Below are 23,131 nucleotides of genomic sequence, written 5' to 3' on the forward strand. Positions count from 1 at the left end.
CTGGGTCTGTCCAGCATTTAAAATAACACCTGCCAGTACCTTTAGAGCTGACTAATTGGAGACTTGTCAAAGTGGTGTGTCAAGAAAATCAGCAGAGACTCCAGGAAGTCACTGCTGCTCACCATGACATATTTACATCACGTAAAAACCACAAATAGTCATTCTTTATATTTCTGCTTTTGTACAGATTAAACAGATCAGATGTAGCATGTTTATTAGTGAGCTTTAGGGGTGCTGGTAGGTCTATTTCTAATTTTGCAGACAGCCAAGCTAGCTGTTTCCCCCTGCTTCTGGTAGTTATACTAAGCTAAGCTAATTGCATCCTGGCTCTGGCTTCATTTTTAGCACACAGACATGAGAGTGGTACCAATCTGCTGTGTGAAAAATGCAAATAAGCATATATCTCCAAAAGTCAGACCAATTCTTTAACTAAAATATATACAGGATGCTATGAAAGTTGAGGTTTAGATAAAAATGACTTAAACTGCTTTATCTTGTGTAATAATAGATGATTGCCTTAAAATAAACTCAATATTTAGCTTTTTAAACTCAGCTCAGTTGTGATTCTGTGCTATTGAGTGTAAACGAATATATATCTAACACACCTTAAGCCACAAATAAGTGAGAGTGCAGTTTAGTGACCACAGTTAAGAGGACATAAGAAAGTGCCAAAAAAGGGAGTGTGGTCTTCACTATTATTAAATAATCATACCTTTTACTAGTATCATAATTTCTTGGCTTACTCCTGTAAAAAACATCTGTGAGGGTGCCGCATCTGCCTGTGTTCTCAAAACCAAACTGAATTGTGTGGAGAAACAATAAAAACAGACTGTGTCCTGCCACGTGTTAAGCTCTCGTGTCTTTGTAACAGGTTTGGCAGATAAAGGCGATTTCAAATACGCAGGATTTTACAGCAACAGTGATTACTTTGGTATTAGTGCATAGGTGCAGTTCTAGATACCAGAGCTGAATAATATGAGGAATATGTACACATTCTTTGATATATTATATTAACTAGAGTCATGTTGGGCAGCAGGATCAAGTTAGCTCGACACTGAGCCCCTTCAACATGAGCAGAGGACATGCTGTCTGCTGTCCTCCAGGAGATGGAGGGAGATTTTGGCTGAACAGTTTTCTCTGATTTAAATCACACAAGAAACCTTCACTTTGTCTGCATGATGCATCACAAGCTTTAACCCGGCCAGTGATCTGTGTATCGACTCAAATGAGAGAACAACCTTCTCCTTGATTTAGACAATAAATATTTGTCCATCAGCCGGTGTCATCAGTTGCTCAGACTGAAGACAGACACAAGAGACATGACACAGAGACAGAGACAAGCTGACCTGCTGCAAACCAGCTCCATGTCTCCTCCTGGTGGACTGCAGTGTGAAAGGGAACTCATCTGTCTCGCAAAAATGTGCAAAAGTTTTAGCAAGTCAAAGACCCGTGTAGGTCTGAGTCAGACCATCCTCATCGCATCCCAAACTCCGTCCTCCCTCCTCCTCCAAGTGTTTTGATTGAGTACCTTTAATCTGCGAGACAAAAAAAGTCGCTGTCAGTCAGGTGAAACAGACTTGATCACTGTGACGTCATGGTAACAACAACAGTTTCTTCCGTGTTCACAACTGGCAGGTGATTTGAAATGCAGAGATATGTAAAATCAGCAGAACTTGTTTATTTCTGCTGTCATTTTCAGCTGTAACTGTAATATCTAAATATATATGGTTTAACATGGTGGTCTGCCTTCTGGGATGTTTCTGTTGTATAACTGTTTTGCTGTGCTAGCATGTTTGATAAACCAAATCGACCAAAAATCAACTGTTACTTCTGGTAAACTAAAGCTGTCATTTTCATTAGTTTGTGGCCCAACATGTAAATTACTGAAAGCATGAAACATTTATTTTAGATAAATGACACATACACACTTTAAAAATCACATTATGATACAAGAAAACATTGTTATTGCTATTGCTATTAGATTGTTTGTACCTGACGCAGTGGATTTCTACCTGGAAGTAATAGTAAACAAACACTATGATTGGTTGTACGTGTCCAAACTATCCTTGAATACCTCCTTTTAAGGTCGAGAAGACTGGTGCCACTCTTTTCTGTTCACTACTATGAAGCTAAAGCTGCAAATGGTTAGCTTAACTCGGTGTAGCACAAAGACTAGACAAAGGAAAACAACTGGCCTGGCTCCACATTCAGGCTAAAGGAAATATGACCAGGTCACATTTGGGGTGAGATACAAATCCTGTCTGATGCCAGTTTCAACATGAGAGCATCCTCAGTGTTGGGTGGCAGTGACATTTATTCACTTTGTGTTGCTCCTCTATTGTCTTCAATCAAACTTCATCTGGGTCTCTTGAAACTTTTTCAGTCATGAGTTAACCAGCTCTCAAGATTTCCTTCATAAACTGGCGTCACGAACAGGATTTGTAACCGACTCCGAACGTGACCTGGTCATTTTACCTTCAACCTAATGGAAGAAAACTTCTTTCTTGCCTCAGTGAGCTTTAAAAGTGTTTGTAGGTGGATTTTGTTACCTATGGACAGAGCCAGGCTCGCTGATTCCCCGTTTCTAGTCTTTATGCTAAGCTAATCTAACCAATTGATGCTAGTTTCATATCTAACAAACAGACATGAGAGTGGCATCAATCTTCTAATCCAATGCTCTGCAAAACAGTGAGTATGTTTATTTCCTGTCAAACTATTCCTACATTTTCTTTCAATTCAGACAAACGATGCAGAAAGTTACCTTTATTTTGTAAATCATCTTTAATCTTGCAGCAGCATCTAAACCTTGGAGATAAAAAAAAAAAGAATCAGATCAGATGTTTGATACAATCAGTTTGTCTTTTGTTGCAAAAATATTAGCACTGTATATTTTTATGTCACCTGTGAGGGGTCGATAACCAGCCAGCGCTCGGTGCTCGTCTGCATGTCCTGTCCGCTTAGAGGCTCTCTCAATCTAACTTTCACTTCAACGCGACCTCCTGTGGGCTTCCGGCCGTCCATCACCTGACACGACAGACACGAGGATCAAAGGTTCGGCTATTTGAAGGCACATAATGTGGATGGTGTCTGTCATTGCTGAGAATCAAACAACACTCCCTCCTGGTCTTTGCATTTTGATTTAAAATGCTACTCACCTCTACGATCTCCCTGATTTCACTCTGTGACTCCAGTTTGTCCAGCTTTAAGTGGGCCGTCCCTATCGGCTTGTCGCTCCGCAAGAATCCACTGTGGGACGACACACAGCTCATTTTTAGCTACTCTGACATGAATGCAGTAGTGAAATAATAACACAAACCTCTGGTTTTCATCTTGTTTTAGTGTTCAGAGATACTTATATTTTTGTACATAACTTGTACATACAACTGGAAGTAAAGATCTGCATGTACAAATGAACAATTTTTAAATTATACAAACATTTTACATTTCTTACTCTACCTTAGAGCTGGGTGGGCAATAATATTATTCTTCTCATCACGATACTTTAATATATATTGTCTCTTTCCTCCTTTCATGTCACTCCAATGTAAAAATGAACTTGTAGCAACTTCAAACTTGATTATATAGTTGGACAAAATATTTTTAATATTAAGATATCAGGGTTTTCATGTCTAATGAACATTGAAAAGTTGGACTGTACCAAAATATGTCGCCAAAAACAACAACAAATATCTTTTTTGTTTACAATCTTAGCAAATACTATAAGTTTAAATATGTAGTATAAGAAATATTATATACATAATATATAAAAATAAGGCTATGAGTGAAATACACCAAAGTCACATGTCTTCAGTGTCACCACCACTAAGTAAGAAGTGTTTGGTGTGATGACGTTTAATATCCCTGACAACCTCTGTAGTCTCATTTAGCCACTTGTTAGCAACCACCATTTTTAAGACACAAAAGTTTAAAGACTCTGAGTGGGGAATTTACTGATGTATGTAAGGTGAAAATCTCTTGAGCTGTGAACCACAGACCTTCAGGAATGTGACCAAAAAAACATTAAGAAAACCCACTGACTTCAAACTCATTTCCAGGTTTTAGGATTCATTCCTGCAGCACTCTGTTCTGTTGCCTGCTGTCAAAGTTACATTGTCGTCAGTGATGACATACTGAGCAGGAATCATCTGGAAAACTATTCTTTTATTTAGTCCATGATTCGATTCATTAGTCTGAGCTCCCGTAGTCCACTGAGATTCTTCCAGTCGAGCATTTTTCATTTATCAGTCAGTGTGCATTACAGTTACAGGATAAAACAGACATACACTTACAAAAACGCACAGGGAGAACATTTCAATGAGCAATTAAGGGGAATCTTAAATATATTTTTATATTAGCTGGTGCAATTATTAAAAAGTATCCTCAGTTACATATATATATAATATATGCTTTTGGGTGACTGATGAGAGGGTCAAAGGAGTAGCTGGTTAAAAAAAAAAGTTTCAGGTCTTGTTTTAGCTGCATCATTGTGCACAGTTATGTGTAACAGCATGACAGTCAGTAACATTTACAAACCAAGTCTCAAAATCTCCAAAAAACAAAAAACTATCTGATAGAGGAGGAGAAGGGTGATAGAAACACAGAGGAGCGTGATGTGCTGTCAGCCACCTGTCAGTAAGTTACATTTTATTTAACCTCTGGTTTTAGAACTGAACAATAAGAGGACGAATACTTTTATTGTCTCCGACTGTATGACAATCTGATATTTTCACATCACAGATGACGAAGAAAGGCATTTAAAATGCAAGTCTAACTGGGAAAACAATTCGTCGAGGACAGCCTTATCTTTACTGATGCATTTAAAGAAGTTTTGACGTCTGAGATTTGAGCCGCAAACTAAAAACTCCCATCACATTCCCTGATCCCCGACCTCCAGCTGTGATTGATAACCACACTGAAAGTCTAATGCAAAGGCTCAGTGAGGATGTTGCCCTGCAGTGTGAGCAGCTCCGTCTGTCTCTCTGTGACTCACCCTTTGTGCAGCAGCTCCAGTTTGATGCCTTTTGACGTCACAACCCTCCTGAAGCCGCGGTGGTTACGGTTGATTGACAGGGTGAAGCTCTGGTTATATTCTAGTGAAAAGAGATCAGAGATAAGAGATGCAGAGTACTGAGACTTTATGTATGAAGTGTTTCAGACAAATGAACCAAAAGTACAGTTTGCTTTTGCATTTTTCTACCTGCACTTCTTGAGTCATTAGTTAGAAAAGAACCCTTAGGTCTCACCTGGGGAGTTAGTGTTCTTGATGACAGCTGTTTTGTGTTTCTGCGGCTGCTCCTGTCAGCAACGAGACAGAAAAACACACACTTTAAGGAGAAAAGTCAGTCTGTATGAATTGTTTCAGCCGCCTGAGGTGGCTGTGAAAATTAAAACGTACTGAAGTCTCTTACTGTGCTGGGGTACGGAAAGTCAAACTTGATGTAGGCATCCAGGTCGTTTGTTTGGATTCCTAAAAGAAAAAGATCAGTGACTATGTGCTTTTCCTCTTTTTAACTAAAGTTTAAACTTTTGACTGAAGGTTTTTGCTCAACACAGTCATAATGACATGAAGGTTAAGATATTTTTAGTGAGAACAAGACAAGAAAAAAACAGCAAAAACCAACAAAATTAAAATAACTGTAGATCTGCTGGGAGATTTAAATTAAGATTTAAGGTTTATTTCTTCACCAGAACCACAGCTAAGCAAGAAACCACAATCTTCCAGGGTGCTAAAATTGAAATGAAGATATAAATCACCACTTTTCAATGTTCTCAGAACCATTTTTTCCACTGTCTCCAGACACCATATAGACCTGCTATATTGACTACAAGGACTAATAAGTGAAGATTTTAGTTTTTACCACTAGGAGCAGGAAGATTCATCCCTTTCACGATAACAACAATCATGTCAGTGCTGCTCAGCTCGGGAAATATCCTGACATGGACAGAAAAAAGAAGAGAGAAAAAAGTTTAGTGCTCTGTTGCTTTTGCACTACTTGAATTACAAACAGAGTTAAATAAAAAAGCTTTAGCAAAAAAAAATGACTGAAAGTAAATATTAAACAAAAGGTCAGTTTACTCTGGAGTACAGTTAACAGTTACAATTTTTACTTTATTCAAATCTGAGTAAAATATTGAGGGACATTGAGGGCGTTATCAGGGAGTTATCAAAGCAGCAACTATTTTATCTTTTTTCACGACAATTGCAAGATGGCAAACAGTAGAAATACAGTGTTCATGTCAAGCAGATTTGCTGTGCAGGATTGCATTAAATTGTGTAACAAATAATATAACCAGGGAGTGTATATTATTAAACATTCAACAGATTAAAATAAAACATATTTTACTTTACCCCAGGTGGCTTTAAACTAATAAATCAGAGCTCATCAAGACTAAAGAAAATCTTAAGTTTCCTGTGAACTTTTGTCTGGGAAGATTCTGTCATCCAGGTCGTGGTATTCATTAAGGTTTATTGTAGGCAGCTGGACTTACTAATGTTCCAAGAAGCCTCTTGGATCAAAGGTGAAACATCTTCAAGAACCTACGCAAGTTCAAACTGTGAACTTCTGTGTTTAATTTTAAAAACATGTCAAAGTGCCCACCTGACGGTGTGAAATGACCTCTGCTCAAAGTGATGTTTAGGAGGAGGAAGACCTCTCGACTGAGCCAGCTTCAAGACCTCCAGACTCTTCTTACAACTCTCAGCCATCTTCTCAAATCTGCAGCGCACACACGCGCACACACACACACACACACACGCACACACACACAGGAGGAGGAAACCTGATCTGTGAGACATCAGCCAGCTCTACATGCTTTACATGCTTTATATAACATCTTGCTGTTGTTGATCACTGTGTATTTTAAGATTTTATTGATATCAGGTATACACTAAGATTAAAAACACAAAAAGAAAGAAAATAAATAATTTAATCACAATCAACCAATCAATCAGTCAATCCTTTAAGTCATCCATTCGTCAGACACAATAAACAATCAGATAACATCACTGTGGGCTCTGATACCAAAAGTTTGTCCTTTTGTAATTTTTTAACCTTTTCTAGAATGGATAATGTAATAATTTGGTAGAATCCAAATAGATGAACAGATGTATTGCTAATGAAAATAGTTCAGCCCTGGACCAGTGAACAGCTTGGTGTTTTATATGTGAACTCAATAAAAAAACGTTTACTCTTACTTTGTTGTTTCGGTGACGTTGCCGAGGTGCGTGAACTGCTTGGAGTGAGTCATACATTTCTAAAAGGAAGAAAGAAAGAAAAAAGAGTGTAGAGCAGAAACACTGGGAATCAAAAAACTAAATATTTAGATTTTTTGCATCTGAATTATTTTGTTAACTGAAAGCTGAAATGTTGGATTTCAGAGAGATTAAAGTTTCTTCTGGACGATGGAAGATCTGAACAAGATGATATAGGAGACAATAAAGTTCAAACATGAATCAAACATGAACTCTGCTTGTATAAAAAATATTAAAAGTTTCATTGTTTTGTGAACCCTAAAATGTTTGTAATCAACACATTTTCAAGTTTTTATATTTAATGCTCATCCAAATTAATGTTTCTTTGTATTGCTGTTTATTACAATGACCATCTTATTCTGACAATAAACTGCCCTACATGAACATTATGCTCTAGTAGACTTACTGTATATCACTGTGGTAATATTTTATAATATGAGAAAGTAAGTTTATGTACTTTCAAACATGAGCTGTGGACACAACATTGTGATAATCTGTAATCATGAATATTTCACCTCATACTGCTCTTTGAGAATCTTGGCCAGTTGTGTGTAAACCTGCTCTGCTTTCTCTGAGATCTGCACGTCACTGTGATGAACCAGGATGAAGTCGTCGTCTTCGTCACCAGGGGGCGATGGGACCTACAGGTACAGCACCCGGAGGGTCAGCCACAGTAGGACACAATGTGTTCCCAACACCCATAAAAAGTAGTTCGTACTTTGATGAATAGAAGCTCTGACAATATTTCCACCACAGTCTCATTTGATTACGATTTTACAAGTATCCCAGTTAAATAATAGAGGTGACAGTGGTTATCATCTTAATGCACACAGCACCGCTGCATGGCTCAAAGCATTGTTTGTAATTACTGATGAATTAAAAATGTTCACTTAATCTTTGAATAAAAAAATGATCAAGTCACTTTCTTATCATGTCTTATTTTTTGCCCTCCGTTGTAGACACAGGAATTTTACCAAAGGCAAGTTGTGTTATTATTCCAGTTGAAACAATTCTCAGCTGATTTTCTTTTCTTTTTACATTAACATGCAACTGAAATAAAAACAAGTAATAACTTTGTCAACAATACAGCAAAAGTCATAAGACAGGAAAAATGAGTTTGGACCAACCTTAAATCTATGCCCAATCAAAAAGGCAAATTTCAAACACCAAGTTGGTTTTAAGGTAAATCATACAAAGGATTCACTTGAAAACCAGCAGTAGAGTAAACTTCTTGTCTTCTCACCGTGCTGATGTCCACGGATTTGCCGCTGCGTGCTGCCTCGATCATGGGGTCAAAGCCCTTAGCGGTGCGAAGGAAAATCTTGGCCTGCTCCATGTCGTTCTTCTGCTTCGCCTGCAGAGCTGCCTTCATGTACTGCTTCTTCCTGCCCTCCAAGAACTCCAGCTGCTGAAGAGCTGGAAGACGAAAAAAGACAGACAATCATGGATTTCAGAAAAACACTTTCTTGACTTTTTTCAGAAAAATATTTTGCATGTGCATCATCGAACTCTGACTGCAGCAAAGAAATAAATTAATTTGGTGAGGTACAGTTAAAGCCAGACATTTGTTTTATGAATTCACTTAATTCTTAAAACTCATCTATTCTCAATTCAAGTGCATTAAGCACGTTTACTTTTAGAACTGCATGTGGCCTTGAACAAGCTAGCAAACAGTCTGCACATTATCTTCTTGTGAGAAAACAAATTTATCTCTAAACTAAATTGTTTCGTGGTGCACTGGAGATAAACCACACAGCAGAAACAGTAACGACATGTTGCATGTAGAAGATGCATGGTTTCTGAAAATGAAACGAGGTGGTTGGTTAATGACTGATTGATACTGATTGTGATTCAGGAACAAGGAAAAGAAAGACACCAAAAGTATTATCAAAAATGAAAAAGGAAACTTCTACTGGTTGTGACTTTTTAAGAAGACATCAACTTGTGTATGGAAAATTAGCACTTCCAAATAAGGTAACTAGTCATTTACAGCATTGCCCGACGTGGGACCTGTATGTGAAACAGAAGGGGATGTTTTTTATTCTTGCCTGGACAATATCTGTTCCTATTATTGGTGTTAGGGCTGCAAATAATGATTACTTTCATTATCAATTCAGTGTCACAGGAATTAAATGGACCTCTGTGCTTCACAAGAGGCTGAACTGAGTCTTTGAGTGTTTTGTCGGATGTGGGTTTGTTTGTTTGTTTGGGGTTTTCTCTTTTTTTTTTTTTTTTTGAGGGTACTAACCTGTTGGTGAGAGTCCTTCTCTGACTGTTGTTCTGTCAGGTGAAGGTGACGGTGTCCTCTTCCTTGCTTGGCCTGTGGTGGGAACGTCTAACGTCGGCTTCTTTGGCTCTTCTGGAACAGCAGGCTTAGACTGCAACAAACACAAAACACTGTATCAACCATTTATCCACAAAAATCTAATTACACAAATTATACTGATGATAGCCCACCTCCTCCTCCTCCTCCTTCTCATCTTCTTCTTCTTCATCTGCTATTTCAGTGACATCAGTAGAGACAAGCTTATCAGCTGCTACCAGAGCAGCAACGAATCCCTGCTCAGCTCCTGTTGCCTTCTGGCCCGGGATTGGAGGAAAACCTGAAAGATAAAAGCAAACTGTCATTCTGACTGGCAGATACTAGGATCGAGATTTACTCTTTTGGTCAAGTACAAAAACACATCTTGTGGTCTTGGCACAGAGACTCACTGACAGCACACAGTAACACCCCAGGACTACAGAACCAGAAACACAATTCAAATCCAATTTTACGGAGCTAAATGTAACTTGGAAATTACACTGTCAGCTCAAAAACATGAATCACAAAAGAATCTCACCAGGGGGAACCGGCAGCTCTTCAAAGTTGACTGGTTTTCCTGCTTTGTGCGCTCGGATGGCGCTCTGGTATTGCTGCAGGAGGAGAGAGAAGTTAATTTTTATACAGCTGAATTAATGCTACTGTAATGGGGTAAAAGGAGGAAAGATTTGTGGCTGTAAAGCACTTGAAGTGTAGCGTTTTTGAGAAAAGTGTTGAATTCATTGCCAGGTATATTGCTCATGGTCAATAAAAAGAAAAAAACTGACCACAAAAAGAACTAGCAAAAAAGAAGCTGTAAAAGATTTAAGTTTAGCTCCATTTCACAGATGAAAACTCTGGTTCATATTTTGTAAGAATCAACCGGCTTCATTTTATTTTTCAACAACAGTGATAATCATATGGAGAGACTGAGCCCAACATAGTTTTAGCTCTTTAGTTCTTCAAAGGTAAATATAGATATCAGGAGGAGAGTCTGTCCTTGTACCTTGGCGATACGGTCATGCATTCGGGCCTTGCGGTCGTCTCCACTGGCTTTGGCCTGATTGGATGCCTCCACATACTTGGCTCGTCTCTGCTCGAGAGCTTCCAGCACGTCTTTGGGAGCTGCAGGGGCTGATGGGGGGGCAGGGGCTGAAGGAGTGAGGCAACAATGTTTACAGTCAGAGCACAAAATGAAGGATGTTCCATTGTCCCAGGGACAATAAAAATAGAGCATGGGACACAAAGATATAGTGTCTGGGACAATTCTGGGACAGTAGAGAAACTTATAATTACAAACGAAATTATTACTTTTATGTGTCATGGAATACATATCATTTTAATTGTTAGCTGTTCAAATTTGAAAAATGTGAGGCAGAACCAGCACAAGTTCTGTGTGATATCAGGACGTTCATGAGGAAAAAAAAGAACTTCAAATTAGGACAAGAGTTGTTAAGTCTGGAATGGTTGAAAGTAGAATTGGGGACAGCTGCAGGACACTGAGGGATAATGTTCATTTCAAAGAGCCACAATATGAGGCTGTACAGCATGTTTAAGCTAAATGCTATAAACAACACGCTAACATGCTCACAGTCACAGGGCTTTGTATAATATTCAATCTGTTCTCCATCTTAGCTTAATGTCTTAGCATGCTAACATTTGCTAATTATCACTGAACACAAAGTACAGCTGCAGCCGATAGGCATGTCATGAGTTCTGCAGGTATTTGGCCATAAAGTATTGGATAAATTACAATTTTGACCTTGAATATCTGTAGCAGTTTTAATGGAAATACATTAAGGAGTCTTTAAGATATTTCAGTCTGGACAAAAGTGGCCACCACTGCCAAAAAACACCTCATGCTACTGGAACAATGCAAGCAAATACATACAGTTAATGAATATTGAAATTATTATTACCTGGAGCTGCTGCAACTGGTTGGGTGACCTCTGTGTTCTGCCCAGAGGGAGGTTCTTTTGCAGAAGCAGAGCCTCCTCCTGTACATCAAGACAATTTCAAACATATAGAAGCAGATACAACAGGTTTTTGACCAGTAAAAGAAGGAATTTGCAAAACATATTTCTTGATGACGACATTGATTATTCATTTCCTCAGCTCCATCCCCTTCCTAGAAGAGCCTTGTGACCTCTGGGTTTCTTCCTCTCATCTCTGTACCTCTTTAAAATATAATCTGAGGTTTATCTAAGATATAAAATATTTAAAACTGTTATTGTTTGGCTGTTTCCCAGCATCTCGCCTCTACTAATTGCATCTACTTTTTCAATGTTTTTTTTTAATAATTTATCATTCTGACTAATTTCAAATCAATATTTTATTAATCAACAGAACTTTTTTTTTTATCTTACACCTACTCAAGGTCTCAGAGAAGTCAATTCAGTACACATCAACTAAAAACAATCTTTAAACTTTCTTGATTTGTTTACTGTGTCCTTACTCCTACTTTTCTTCTGTCTCTTATATTTCTCCTCTCTCCTTTTTATTGTTCTGTAAATCACTTGGTAACTTCTGTTTTAAAAGAGATATATAAATCATGTTTGTTTGCTCGCTGATTAAAACAAAAACATGTTATACCAGGGTTCTAAAGTTATACAGCAGGACATTTTTTAGGGACCAAGCCACTGGGGGCACTGCTGCAGATATGGCAGAGCAGAGTTTTACTTATTCTTAGTTATGACAGGAGAAATACGGTTACATTTACATCACGACATGATAGTTTTAGTCTGTCTGCTCAAATTTAAGGTGCCAGTCCATTTCACAGTTAATCCATCACTTAGATTCTTGTGTGTGTGCAGAGATGATGTTATGATTCTGTAATTATTGGGAAAATTGATTGCAGTGAAAATGCAACAAATATTGACATGAATGGCACAAAACAGTCCTGCTAGGTTTAGGCTTAAATGTCTAACAGTTTGTAATTTATGCATATAATGCTGACAATGATGCATACAGTTCTTGTGAATGAGTATCTAGGTTTCTATTGAACTCCTAGGTTATATTAACCCACTGTGATTAGGATGCTGTTAGTTTCATGTTAAACTGTCAGATTCTGTGTTAGCTGTTCGCTATTAATTGCTATTGCATTTATTACGAGTGAGCTGTTAATGTAAGGCCCAACTTGTATTGTTGCACGCACGCTCTTCATTCACTTTCTCTAAGGCTACGTATTCTGCCCATATGTCAGGAAGTGTTCATTCATGAAAATGACATTTAAGAGAAGAAAGAAGAACTTTACAAGTCTGAAAACTGGAGTCCTGCTTTTGCCGTCTCATAAAGAAAAGTATATAATTATGAAAGTGTCATCAGTTGACTTGAGGGACCTCCTCAGACAGAGGAATGGGAAAAAATAACAAGTGCTTTACAGTTGTACTGTGACTGAAATAAAGAGGAAATAGTTTGGCATGAAAATGGCTTCAAAAACACAGGGGAACATAGGGAGTGCATTCTGAGCAGATGCTCACACGAGATCATAACTGAAAGCAGACAGTCTGTAATTACTGAGCCTCCATCAGAACCACTGTTCCTTACCCTGTTCTGGAGATGGAGGAAGACCGCTCAGGTCGACTGCTTGTCCTTTCTCCAACGCCGCAATCACTGCATCAAACCTCTGCACCAAAAAATACCAAAAACCCAAACTCTGTCACACATAATGATGCTCTTTGTCAACTTCCACATTGTTGGCATGTTTCACATACTTGAGCATGAACTCCTGCAGTCACATTATGCAGCAACAGACTCTGGCAGCAAACTGCACAAATAATGATGTGTAATTGCAGGCTAGATTTTTAACTTTAAATATTTTAAAAATGAACATTTCTGAGATTTAAATGGTGGTTGAGTTTCATGATTGATATCTGGTTTATGAACTTAGACGAGATGTTGGTATAAGTTAAAATGGAAGACCATATTTCTGAACAGGGACAAAGTGTGTGTATTATCACAAATGTAGCAGCTGCTAAAGTACGTGCATTAAGCTCATAGCAAAATGTACATAAATCGTTTAAGTCAGAATCAAGGAAACTGCTTTACTTTACAGACATTTGTAGCTCAGCAACTAAGTTTTTTTATCATAAGGGAAAGAGGAGAGTAATTTATCCTCCTTTGTTGTAAAAGCTCAAAATAAATAGATAATGTGCAATTTTACCTTAATTTCAAAACAAACAAATCCTCCAGAACCAGAATCAATGAGGAATTTGTCAGGACATAGAAAATACTTTTAGGAGATTCAAATTTATACAAAGCACGACACTGCTGATGCAAATTCCTGCACGAGATGCTGAAATAAATCCCACAGGGTCGTTGTTTTTTTTACTCACCTTGCTGGTCTTAAAGTAATTTCGAGCTTGCTCCAAATCTCCCTGCTTCTTGGCTCTCAGAGCTGCCATCTTGTATTCCTTCTGCCTCTCCACAAGCAGTGTCTTGGTCGCCTCGTTCGCTGTGGATTCACGGGACAGACACGCAGAACAATTACCACAGTGAAAGGCCACATTCACATACTGAGACACCAGAAGACAACCACTGACATATCTGTCACAGAGAACAGATTTACACTGGTAACAATAATAATAATAATTAAAAACTCAATTAAATGATTACCAATAAATATGAGGAAACCAGAAATTCCCACTACACGTGACTTAATTCCTATTAAAATGAATGTATGCAAAGTTTGCTGGAATACAGAATGGGAAATCAAATTATAGATCAAATAACTTAAGTAATGTTATTTAACCAACTGGTCTTAAACTTAAATCCCAAAAATAAATAATTTCCTCAAGTCAACAACTGAACAATGTTTCACTGTCAAACAAACATCTCTGCCCAAAGTTGAAGTAAACTAACAGGTGCTACTGTACTTATACTTGTATCATTTACCTTAGCATGCTGATAAGATACTATTATATTATTGTTCCCCTCATACTTTTTAGTCTTCTTTTTATAAATGAAAGGCATCTATGCAGCCTGTTTATTCATTGTGTCCATGGAAATGGAAATGATAATGAACACAGCCTTTAAGTTCACATTATGGTTTCCTTGCAAGGAAAACATGGAACGTTTACTTTTCTGCCAGCTACATCACTGTATAACTCAAATGTTCAAACAAGCTTAGTTTTTTCAAGCTTAATGTTTGCTTATTTTTGATGTTATGTAATTATTCAATTCAAAGATATTGCTACATTTTCTTTCAAACTAATCTGGTTGCACATATTCAGAACAGAATCAGTATCTTTTCTTTTCTTCCTTTACTAACCAGACCTGGAAATAGCTAGAATCAAATTCCATACTTTTCAATACTGCATATGAACTTTGTCTAATACTTAATATAATCACTGATATTACTGTAAAATCCAAGTGACACAGACCATCAGTCTGAGGCTGTGCAGCAGGTTCCTCTGTCAGCTCCTCTGGAGATGGGATGCTGCTCAGGGGGGGCATAGTAGAGGAGGAAGATGATGGCTCCTCTTCACTACTCGGGGTGATGATCTCTGGTACAGCAAGCTCCTGCTGCTCTGAAGGAGTGGGTTCAGGAGGTGATGGTACAGGGGGGGCAGGACGTTGAGGAACAGCAGGGCGAGAGGCGGCACTTGGGGCTCCAGTGGCAACAGGAGGAGGGATCTCTGCCTCGTTCACAGGTCGCCCTTTTTTCACAGCAGTTAACATCGTCTCCAGAGTCTGTAGAGAGTTAACATTAACAATCATTATCATCTGCAATTGAACAAGATGCTTGAAATCAGAGTTTTTCATCTGTAATGAAGAAAGCCTCAGTGCAGTCCAGTAATTCCAGGCACAAAAAAGTAAAAGAAAATGAGCAAATATCTCAAATAATGGGTGCTGAGAATTGATCTACAAGGTGCCAACAGCATGATGTCTTCCTTTAGGGAGCTAAGTCGTGTGATTGAACACATGAATACTGAAAGAATGTGTTTCTGGCATGTTTAGTTTTGTTCACATAATTTACGTATTAATGTGTCAATGAGTATTTGTCTTCAGCTGAAAAACTGTTTTTATTTCACCTCTTGAATATGCAGAATAAACTTGAACTGAATAGTGGTACTCAGACAATAAAAATAATAGTTAATACAATAAAAACTGGGAGGCCTTTTCAACATAAAGATACTATATCACAATATGTCTTAACTGCAATTTTCCATTTCGATTCAATTCAATTATTGGCAAAGCATAAAGTTGCATATAAACTAAGATTATACATAGCAAATAATTAAATTAAATAAAAGAAAAGAAAAAAGTATTTTAAGTACTGAAAAATGTCTTTCTTTCTGTCTTGCTTTGAAACTGCAACAAACACAGCTGGAAGAAAAGTGGAAGAAATGGACATTATTCAGGACAAAGACTACAGAAAGGACAATTGATTTAGTGGATGAAACTTAGAGAATGGATGGATAACTAAAACTGAAATTCCTAAAGAAATATTTTTCTTTTTTTGGTTTTTGGGTTTGTTTGTTTACAAGTTCATGTGTTGGGTTTATGTGTTTCAATAAAAACCTAGTACCAACAAATCTGGGTGTCATCATATTTGAAAATCCCATGATAAGCCATCTCATAAAATATCCCATATTTTAACAACAGACAATAATTCCTGATGAAAAGTAACTGTTGTTGTAATTCTGCACTTTGAGCATGCATTTTGTCATCAGGCAGAAGTTTCACTAACCTTCAGGCCACGATCGTATCTCCGGGCTTTGGATGTCTCCCCTGCAGTCTTGGCGTTTTGTAAAGCCGTCTTGTACATGGCTACTCTCTCCTCCAGGGTGTGTTGGAGGCTGCCCGGTGCTGCCGAGGAGACCTTTACTTCCTGCGGCTGTTTTACAAAAACAACATGCAGGTGCTGTCAACATTATCTGAAAACAGCTGATAAATCTGTGAGTGGTTAAGAAATCACTCAGCAGCATCCAGAACTGTGGGTGGAGAATGGAAAGTATTTGTCACATAAATAATCAGACGGAATAAAGGACTTACTGAAAATCATACAAATCTAAATCTCATCTTTAATCACTTGTTTACAATAAAAGACAAAGCAGCCAACGTGTTTAAAGTTGAGCAAAAAATAAATGGGATAAATACCAGGAAATGTGTTTACAAGAATGCACAGACTTACCTCAAAGGCATCATTCTACTAGTCACGTTGTCAAGTAAACAACTATTGTTTGGAGATACAGCTATACCAAACAAATGACTTAAGATAAATATAAGCAGCTAATTTTGTAGCAAAAGGCAATGACCTTTCCTGTTACCAGCAACAGCTAAACCTTCCCACCATTTGACACATTTTTTGTTGTTTGCTGGTGTTGATTACGAGGCTGGCAGAGAGCAACATGTTACGTACCTGCGGCAGTGGTGTTTCAGCTTGAGAAGATTCAGCAGTGGCAGAGGACGGAGAGGAAACAGTTTCAGCATCCTCATCTTCCCCCTCACCCACCACTTCCTGGAGCTCGGCCTGATGGGGAAAAAAATACACCAACTGATCAAAAGCCAACTTTTGATTGTACATAAGCAAGGCTGAATTTCACAAGTACAGAGTGTGAGTGTAAGTTTTCCATAAGATGGTTTGGTAAAACGTGCAGCTGTTTGACAAATGGAAGTTCTGTAAACCAAAATGTGCACATGAAAGTCAATACATGTATGTATGTATGTTTGTATGTAAATAAAGATAGTTGTCATATTTACTGTGATATTTGCGGAGGATTTACCCACATTATTTTACACAGAGCACACATGGGCCGGTAATCAGGTTGGACTTTGATGTTTGTCATAGCTGATTATTAAATATACACCTACACCTGTCCAGTTCAACTTTGCACTATGCTGGTTCTGCTCTAGCTGTTTAACTGGGCTGAGAGAAGGATCAGTACCTAAATAAATTAGCCTATATTTCGGTCTTTATGGCTCCATAATCATGCCCATCACCCTAAGAATACAGTATATCAAGAATTAAACAACTTGTTTATGCTTTTATCTTTGGTAGGCTTGACTGCTGTGATGCTGTCTTTGAAAGTATGCTGTCTCAGTAGAAATTCGATCAGAGAGCAGCAGCTTATTGCATCACGCCACTTCTCAGATCTTAGCACTGGCTTCCTGTTCATCAGAGACCTGAGTTGCTGCATTACGAACCATCCAGACCTTTCTGATTATCTGGTACAGGTCTGTTTACAGTCCCCAGAGCCAATATTAAATATGGAGAAGCAGCATTTAGTCTTGATGCACCACATATCTCGAACAAACTCAGAAATGTTTGCTCCAACTCTTCTGTTCTTTTAAACGGATGCTTAAAAACTTTTTCTTTGCCACTTCAGTTTATCAAATTTAATTTGGGCCTATTCATTTGTATCTTACACTGCACTGTAATTTGTACTCCCCTGTTTAATCTGTGTTATTCAATTAGTCAATTTAAAATCTTTCATTTCATTTGACTTTTTAAAAAATCCTATATACAGTAGGGTTGTCAGATTTTCATTACCCAATAATAGCAGCCAAATGAATTCATTAATTTTGTTTATTGTTTGTTTTGTCTCTGTTTGGCAAATATGGAGCTGAATTATTTACACAATAGTACAGTTATCGTCAACATCGGTATATCATGACACACCTAATACACAGCATATTTCTTTTTCGCCTTGTGTTCTTTCATATATTGTCTTAATATGTTGACTGTCTTGGATAAAACACTTTGAACTGCCTTGTTGAAAAGTGTTATACAAATAAACTTGCCCTGCCTTTTTATTGTTCCAAAATTAGATGTAAAACATTACTCTTGTATTGCTCTGGAGAATTATGTAATTACTCATAGAGCAACATTAAATGAACAAATAAAGTAGCAAATTCATCAAACAGGAAAGTGTATACTGTGGCCTGACATTCTCGGTCTATAAGAAACTTTTTGGTATCATGCATGTGCAACAACGTGAACTTTCATCCACTGAATATAGTACCAGTTAAAGATAACAGCACATCTGGTGTGAAATACCTTTCATGTGACTCAAAACTTGACTTTACAGTCTCACAATGACTGAGTGACTGCATCACAACTTTTAAAGCACATGGCTGATGGCCAAAAGAGCCACGAGCAACACAGTTTTCTTTTTAATCTCTTAAGTGTTAATATATTAAATAAATAAAAAATAATAAAATAAATATAATAATAAATATATTTGTTGGATGACTGCAGTGGGTTTGTACATATACTTGAATTAAATCTGGTATACTTGAAACGTGTCTCATAAATGTCCTATTTTGTTCAAACTCTAAGCAGCCACGGACACTGGCATGAGGGCACAGATAATTAAACACAACACTAACCAATAGATCTTCATCGTCTTCCAGGTTACTGTCATCTTCATCGTCATCCACATCTCTCATGCACTCGTCTGCCATTTTTGCAATGTCTTCCATGGGCAACGGGCCTATAACACAAACATGATGCCATATATGATGCCATATATCCGGCTGGGTTTGTACAGTATGTGCAATCATTAATATATATCCCATTGTAATGTAGTAATTAAGTAAATGTCAGCCGGTTCATTAGTGTAAAAAAATGGAATAATCACTTTAGGACAATAAATATGCAGGAACATTCCTTGGTCACGTTGCTGCAGAAGGTTTTCGTCAACCAAGATGTATCATAGTATACTATAAGGTAAAAGTATGTGGATACAGAGAATGTGTCATGTGCAAGAGCTAAGCTACAATAAAAGTGCAGCTGTGCCTCCCAAAGGACTCGCCACAGTGTTATCTGCAGTGTTGATGGTGTTAATTCCTTTTAGAGCCAAAGAGGGCTTTAAAATCATACCTTTTACAGCAAATATAGCTTTAATATTTCAGAATTACTGCCATATAGAATAACTACCAGACATATTTTTTAAATAGCCATATACTGTAAGTTCATCGCTTTGTCCTTTCCTCCTTTGGATACATAGGGGACGTGATCATATCTAACTAAGCAAAAAAGGTTAATTCAAAAATGTTTAATTCAGCTCTACATGCAGAGTGCGGCAAACTTCAGTACTGAATGAAAAATAATCAGAAGTAATTCATTTAGATTTTTTAAAAATATGCTATTGTTATTTTAGATATTTTATATGGTCTATTTTGGTATATTTCCCACCAGACATTTTGCCTATTTATATTTTCATCTGCTGAACAACTATGTGAGACTGGGAAAAAGCCAGCATTTGCCAGCTAATGTACATCCTGGTTGAGAGTCCTTTGTGAGACGGAAGTAACAGTTTGGGGAACGGCCATCATGGCATTTCTGTGCACAAAGAGAGGTACATAAAGAAATGTTTTTTCAGAGTTTGGTGAAGAAGAACTTGACTGGCCTGCACAAAGTCCTGATGCCAACCCAGCCTAACACCTTTGGGATGTACTGATATGCCAGCTGCAAGCCAGACCAGTGCCCAACCCCTCTAATGCTGTTGTTGTGGTTGAATGGGAGCAAATCCCAGCAGCCAAATCTGGTGGAAAGTCTTCCCAGCAGAGTGGAGGTGCAGTATATGGGTGCAAAGATCTCATTTTTAAAAAGTCTACATGTAGACAGGCAGTTATCTCAAGATCTAGATCCAAGCTAATGATGCTTGGTTGTCTGACATATTTTAAAGTCTTATAATATATATACTAGAGGAGAGATGTTCTGATACAATATGTTTTGATTGTCGCCATTCTATAGTTGAGGGGCTGGAGAGGGCAGGGACTATTTGTATATAGCAATATTGCAAATCTCAGACAATATATGTTCTCATATCATGATATTGACATAATATTGATGTACTGCCCAGCTCTAGGATGAGCTGGGCAGTACATTGCTCTACTGTTTACTGTAAGCTAATTAGTCCCTTTGTCCCTTTTTAACTACTGACTGGAGGAAAAAATGTACTTTAAAGTTATTTCATAAACATAAATAGAGGAGAGTGGAAAAACAAGAGCGACAGGAAGGACATAACAGAAAAAACTGGCTTCTCTGGTGAGTGCTGTCAGAGACTGACACACACACACACACACGCACACGGACGCACGCACTAGCTGTTAACTCAGTACTATCTGAGGGGAATGAAGACACGCTAATAACCACAAACGTTCCTAAAATGATCCTGTGGTCAAACTCTTAGCACTTAGGCAAGACAAAAATTTGCTTTGCTTCCTGTATAAACACACTCCCTCTGCAGAGAAAGGGCTCATTCTAAGGAAAACATAACACTTCTTATTTTCAGGTGATTATCCACTTATGAAAACATACTTATGAATATTAAATACAGCATGCCTAGGTGATATAACTGGAAAAAAAACTTTCACAATAGTGCAGTTTCATATCAGCCATTATCAATAATTATTGATTATATAGGTCATGACTCATGACATGTTGTGTACTCCAAAGGGTGGAAGTGGCTAAGGAGATAAAATAAGTTTGTTGTATTATCCCTGGGCAATGTGGACAAAATCAAAAATAAATTTGCTCTAAAACCTTGATATTGATATTATAAAAATACTGAACCAATACTGGAATATTGGCATGACATTGGTGCTTTCAAAAAATAGTAACAGTAGGGCTGCAAATTTTGTGCAATGTTGTTTCTCATTCTTGTCTCATTTGAATTTTTCTAATTTTTTCTCACATTTTAAGTAGAAGTTTCCTTATTCAACAAATGCCTCCGCCAGACAAAACAATGTCAAATCAGGCCAAATTACTGCCATTTCTAGGCTACTGATTAATTATCAATCAATACATTTCTAATCAGTTAATTTTTTAATGGCAATGAATCGATTGCTGGTTAACCATGAACACCCCTAATTAACACAATGAGATTATTGATAAATAATCATCAGTAGTGTGGATATAATGACTAAGTGGGTAAAGACAAACAATTGAACAGCTACAACAGTCTGGTAAGATCAGAAAATTGCATCACTATACTGTGACATAACCTAATAACTCTAATATTATATTACATTTTTCTTTATATTTCTTTATATTTTTTTTTATATTACATTATATTACATTTTTCCATTTTTCTGCCAATAGATCCCTGTAAATCTTACAGGTTTGACTTTTAAACTTTCGAATATTATGGTCAGTATCAGCCCTAAAATATCCGGCCAGACTATGGCATGTCATGACCGGAAGGAAGAGAACAACACGTCAGTGGCCCTCAACTTCATGCAAATATTAGTCCCATCATGGCAAATAATACTAACAGGGGTTGACAGGGTCTCCTTACTGTAGATCATAACCATTGTACTCACTTCTCCCCTTCGGCTTGGCTCTCCCTCCAGCAGCTTTATTTCCAGTGATAGCAGCAAGTTCAGCCTCCAAGTCCGGGTCGTCCACATTCCCCTCCATCCCCATCATCATCTCCTCAGGGTCCATGTCTACAAACAGACCCATCTGAAACCCGGAAATAGAACATATAGCTACTTCAACCCCTGGGAGCTATTGACAAGAGAAAATGTTACACTGAAACGTTTATGAGTGCAGTTACTAGTCTACCTGCTTTGCTGCTGCAGCACCCTGGCCTCTGGGCTGCGGTGCTCTCTTCTTCTTACCAAACATGTTGTTGTTGTTGTGGCTTGTAGTTTAACAAGCCTCTAACACGACAGTCCAATGATCCAAACTACACACAAAAACACAAACACGTTAAGGTAATCTGTCTCCTGTGTGTAAAGTCATCTGTCGTCTGCTAGCAACAGTTAAAATCATGTGAGCGGTTGTCAGGTGGCTCCCAAACAGACAGTAATGAGAGGTAACAAGCTTCCAACTGACGGCTACGTTAGCCGAGCGGCTAGCTGCTAGCTAACCATGTTTCTGGACTCTTCACTCGAAAAGTTTGTTTAAGAGCAACGAGACGACTGTTTCTGTCACTGTTAGCGAATATTAAGGAGAATTTTATCTGGCTCTAAAAGCGTATGTGTCTTTACCTGCTCGATCACGACTTCTTCTGTTAACTAGTTTTCAGGAACAATTTCATTTCTGTGGTTGGATATGGTAATGGATTTGTTTGAGTACGCATGCGCAAAGAGAGCGTCCACGGTAAGTGATGCCCTGAGTCAAGTCTGCCAGGCAGTCAATGGGCTGCCTTTTTATATAATAAGATTTACATTAAAAATGTGTGTGTGTGTGTGTGTGTGTGTGTGTGTGTGTGTGTGTGTGTGTGTATATATATACAACTTACTCTCCTTATACAACCAGTGTTTTATAATGATATATAAATTCCTCTTACTCCTTCCATCTAAAAATAAATGGATATTAAGTTTTACAGTCACATACACAATCAAACACAGTACAATTCTTAGGTGCCTAGCTCCAGAACGACTCTAACAAATAGATAAATAGAATAAATCTTAATGTAACACAATAAATTATTTTGGAAATCTAGCAAAGGGTGGAACAATGGACAGTGCAGTTAGTATTGATTTTCAGTGTTAAGGGTGCATTTCAGAAAAAATAAACAGTGGAACAATGTAACCAGTACTGAGCTTCAGAAAAATTAAACAATACAACCCGTGTAGCACTGATGTATAGATATTAGCTTTTTTTTTTTTTTTAATCTATT

At 37.7% G+C, this 23,131-nt stretch overlaps 1 protein-coding gene across 1 annotated transcript; it reads right to left on the reverse strand.

Annotated features, from left to right (window-relative positions):
• Positions 1-572: 572 nt before the first annotated feature.
• On the reverse strand, positions 573-22,304 carry cc2d1b (coiled-coil and C2 domain containing 1B). Its single transcript, XM_084732718.1, has 25 exons — positions 22,069-22,304; positions 21,825-21,966; positions 18,885-18,988; positions 16,915-17,025; positions 16,243-16,389; positions 14,933-15,242; positions 13,886-14,004; positions 13,098-13,176; positions 11,471-11,548; positions 10,558-10,703; positions 10,093-10,165; positions 9,710-9,855; positions 9,501-9,630; positions 8,496-8,668; positions 7,768-7,893; positions 7,196-7,254; positions 6,600-6,716; positions 5,859-5,932; positions 5,409-5,467; positions 5,244-5,295; positions 4,991-5,090; positions 3,156-3,246; positions 2,902-3,024; positions 2,762-2,805; positions 573-1,535 (listed from the first exon to the last, which is right to left on the reverse strand). The coding sequence occupies exons 1-24, from the start codon at positions 22,129-22,131 to the stop codon at positions 2,800-2,802; spliced, it is 2,628 nt and encodes an 875-aa protein (XP_084588844.1). The 5' UTR covers positions 22,132-22,304; the 3' UTR covers positions 573-1,535; positions 2,762-2,799.
• Between the last annotated feature and the right edge of the window lie 827 nt (positions 22,305-23,131).

The sequence above is a fragment of the Lutjanus erythropterus genome, chromosome 12 (genome assembly GCF_056507025.1).
Source record: "Lutjanus erythropterus isolate fLutEry1 chromosome 12, fLutEry1.hap2, whole genome shotgun sequence".
Taxonomy (NCBI): domain Eukaryota; kingdom Metazoa; phylum Chordata; class Actinopteri; order Lutjaniformes; family Lutjanidae; genus Lutjanus; species Lutjanus erythropterus.

What these genes read in the sequence shown, in the direction of transcription:
- cc2d1b (XM_084732718.1), bottom strand. Translation starts at nt 22,131, where the DNA reads ATGTTTGGTAAGAAGAAGAGAGCACCGCAGCCCAGAGGCCAGGGTGCT. An exon ending in GTGCTGCAGCAGCAAAGCAG is followed by an intron (nt 21,967 to 22,068) that starts GTAGACTAGTAA and finishes TCCGGGTTTCAG; the next exon opens with ATGGGTCTGTTTGTAGACAT. An exon ending in GATACGATCGTGGCCTGAAG is followed by an intron (nt 15,243 to 16,242) that starts GTTAGTGAAACT and finishes AACTCTCTACAG; the next exon opens with ACTCTGGAGACGATGTTAAC.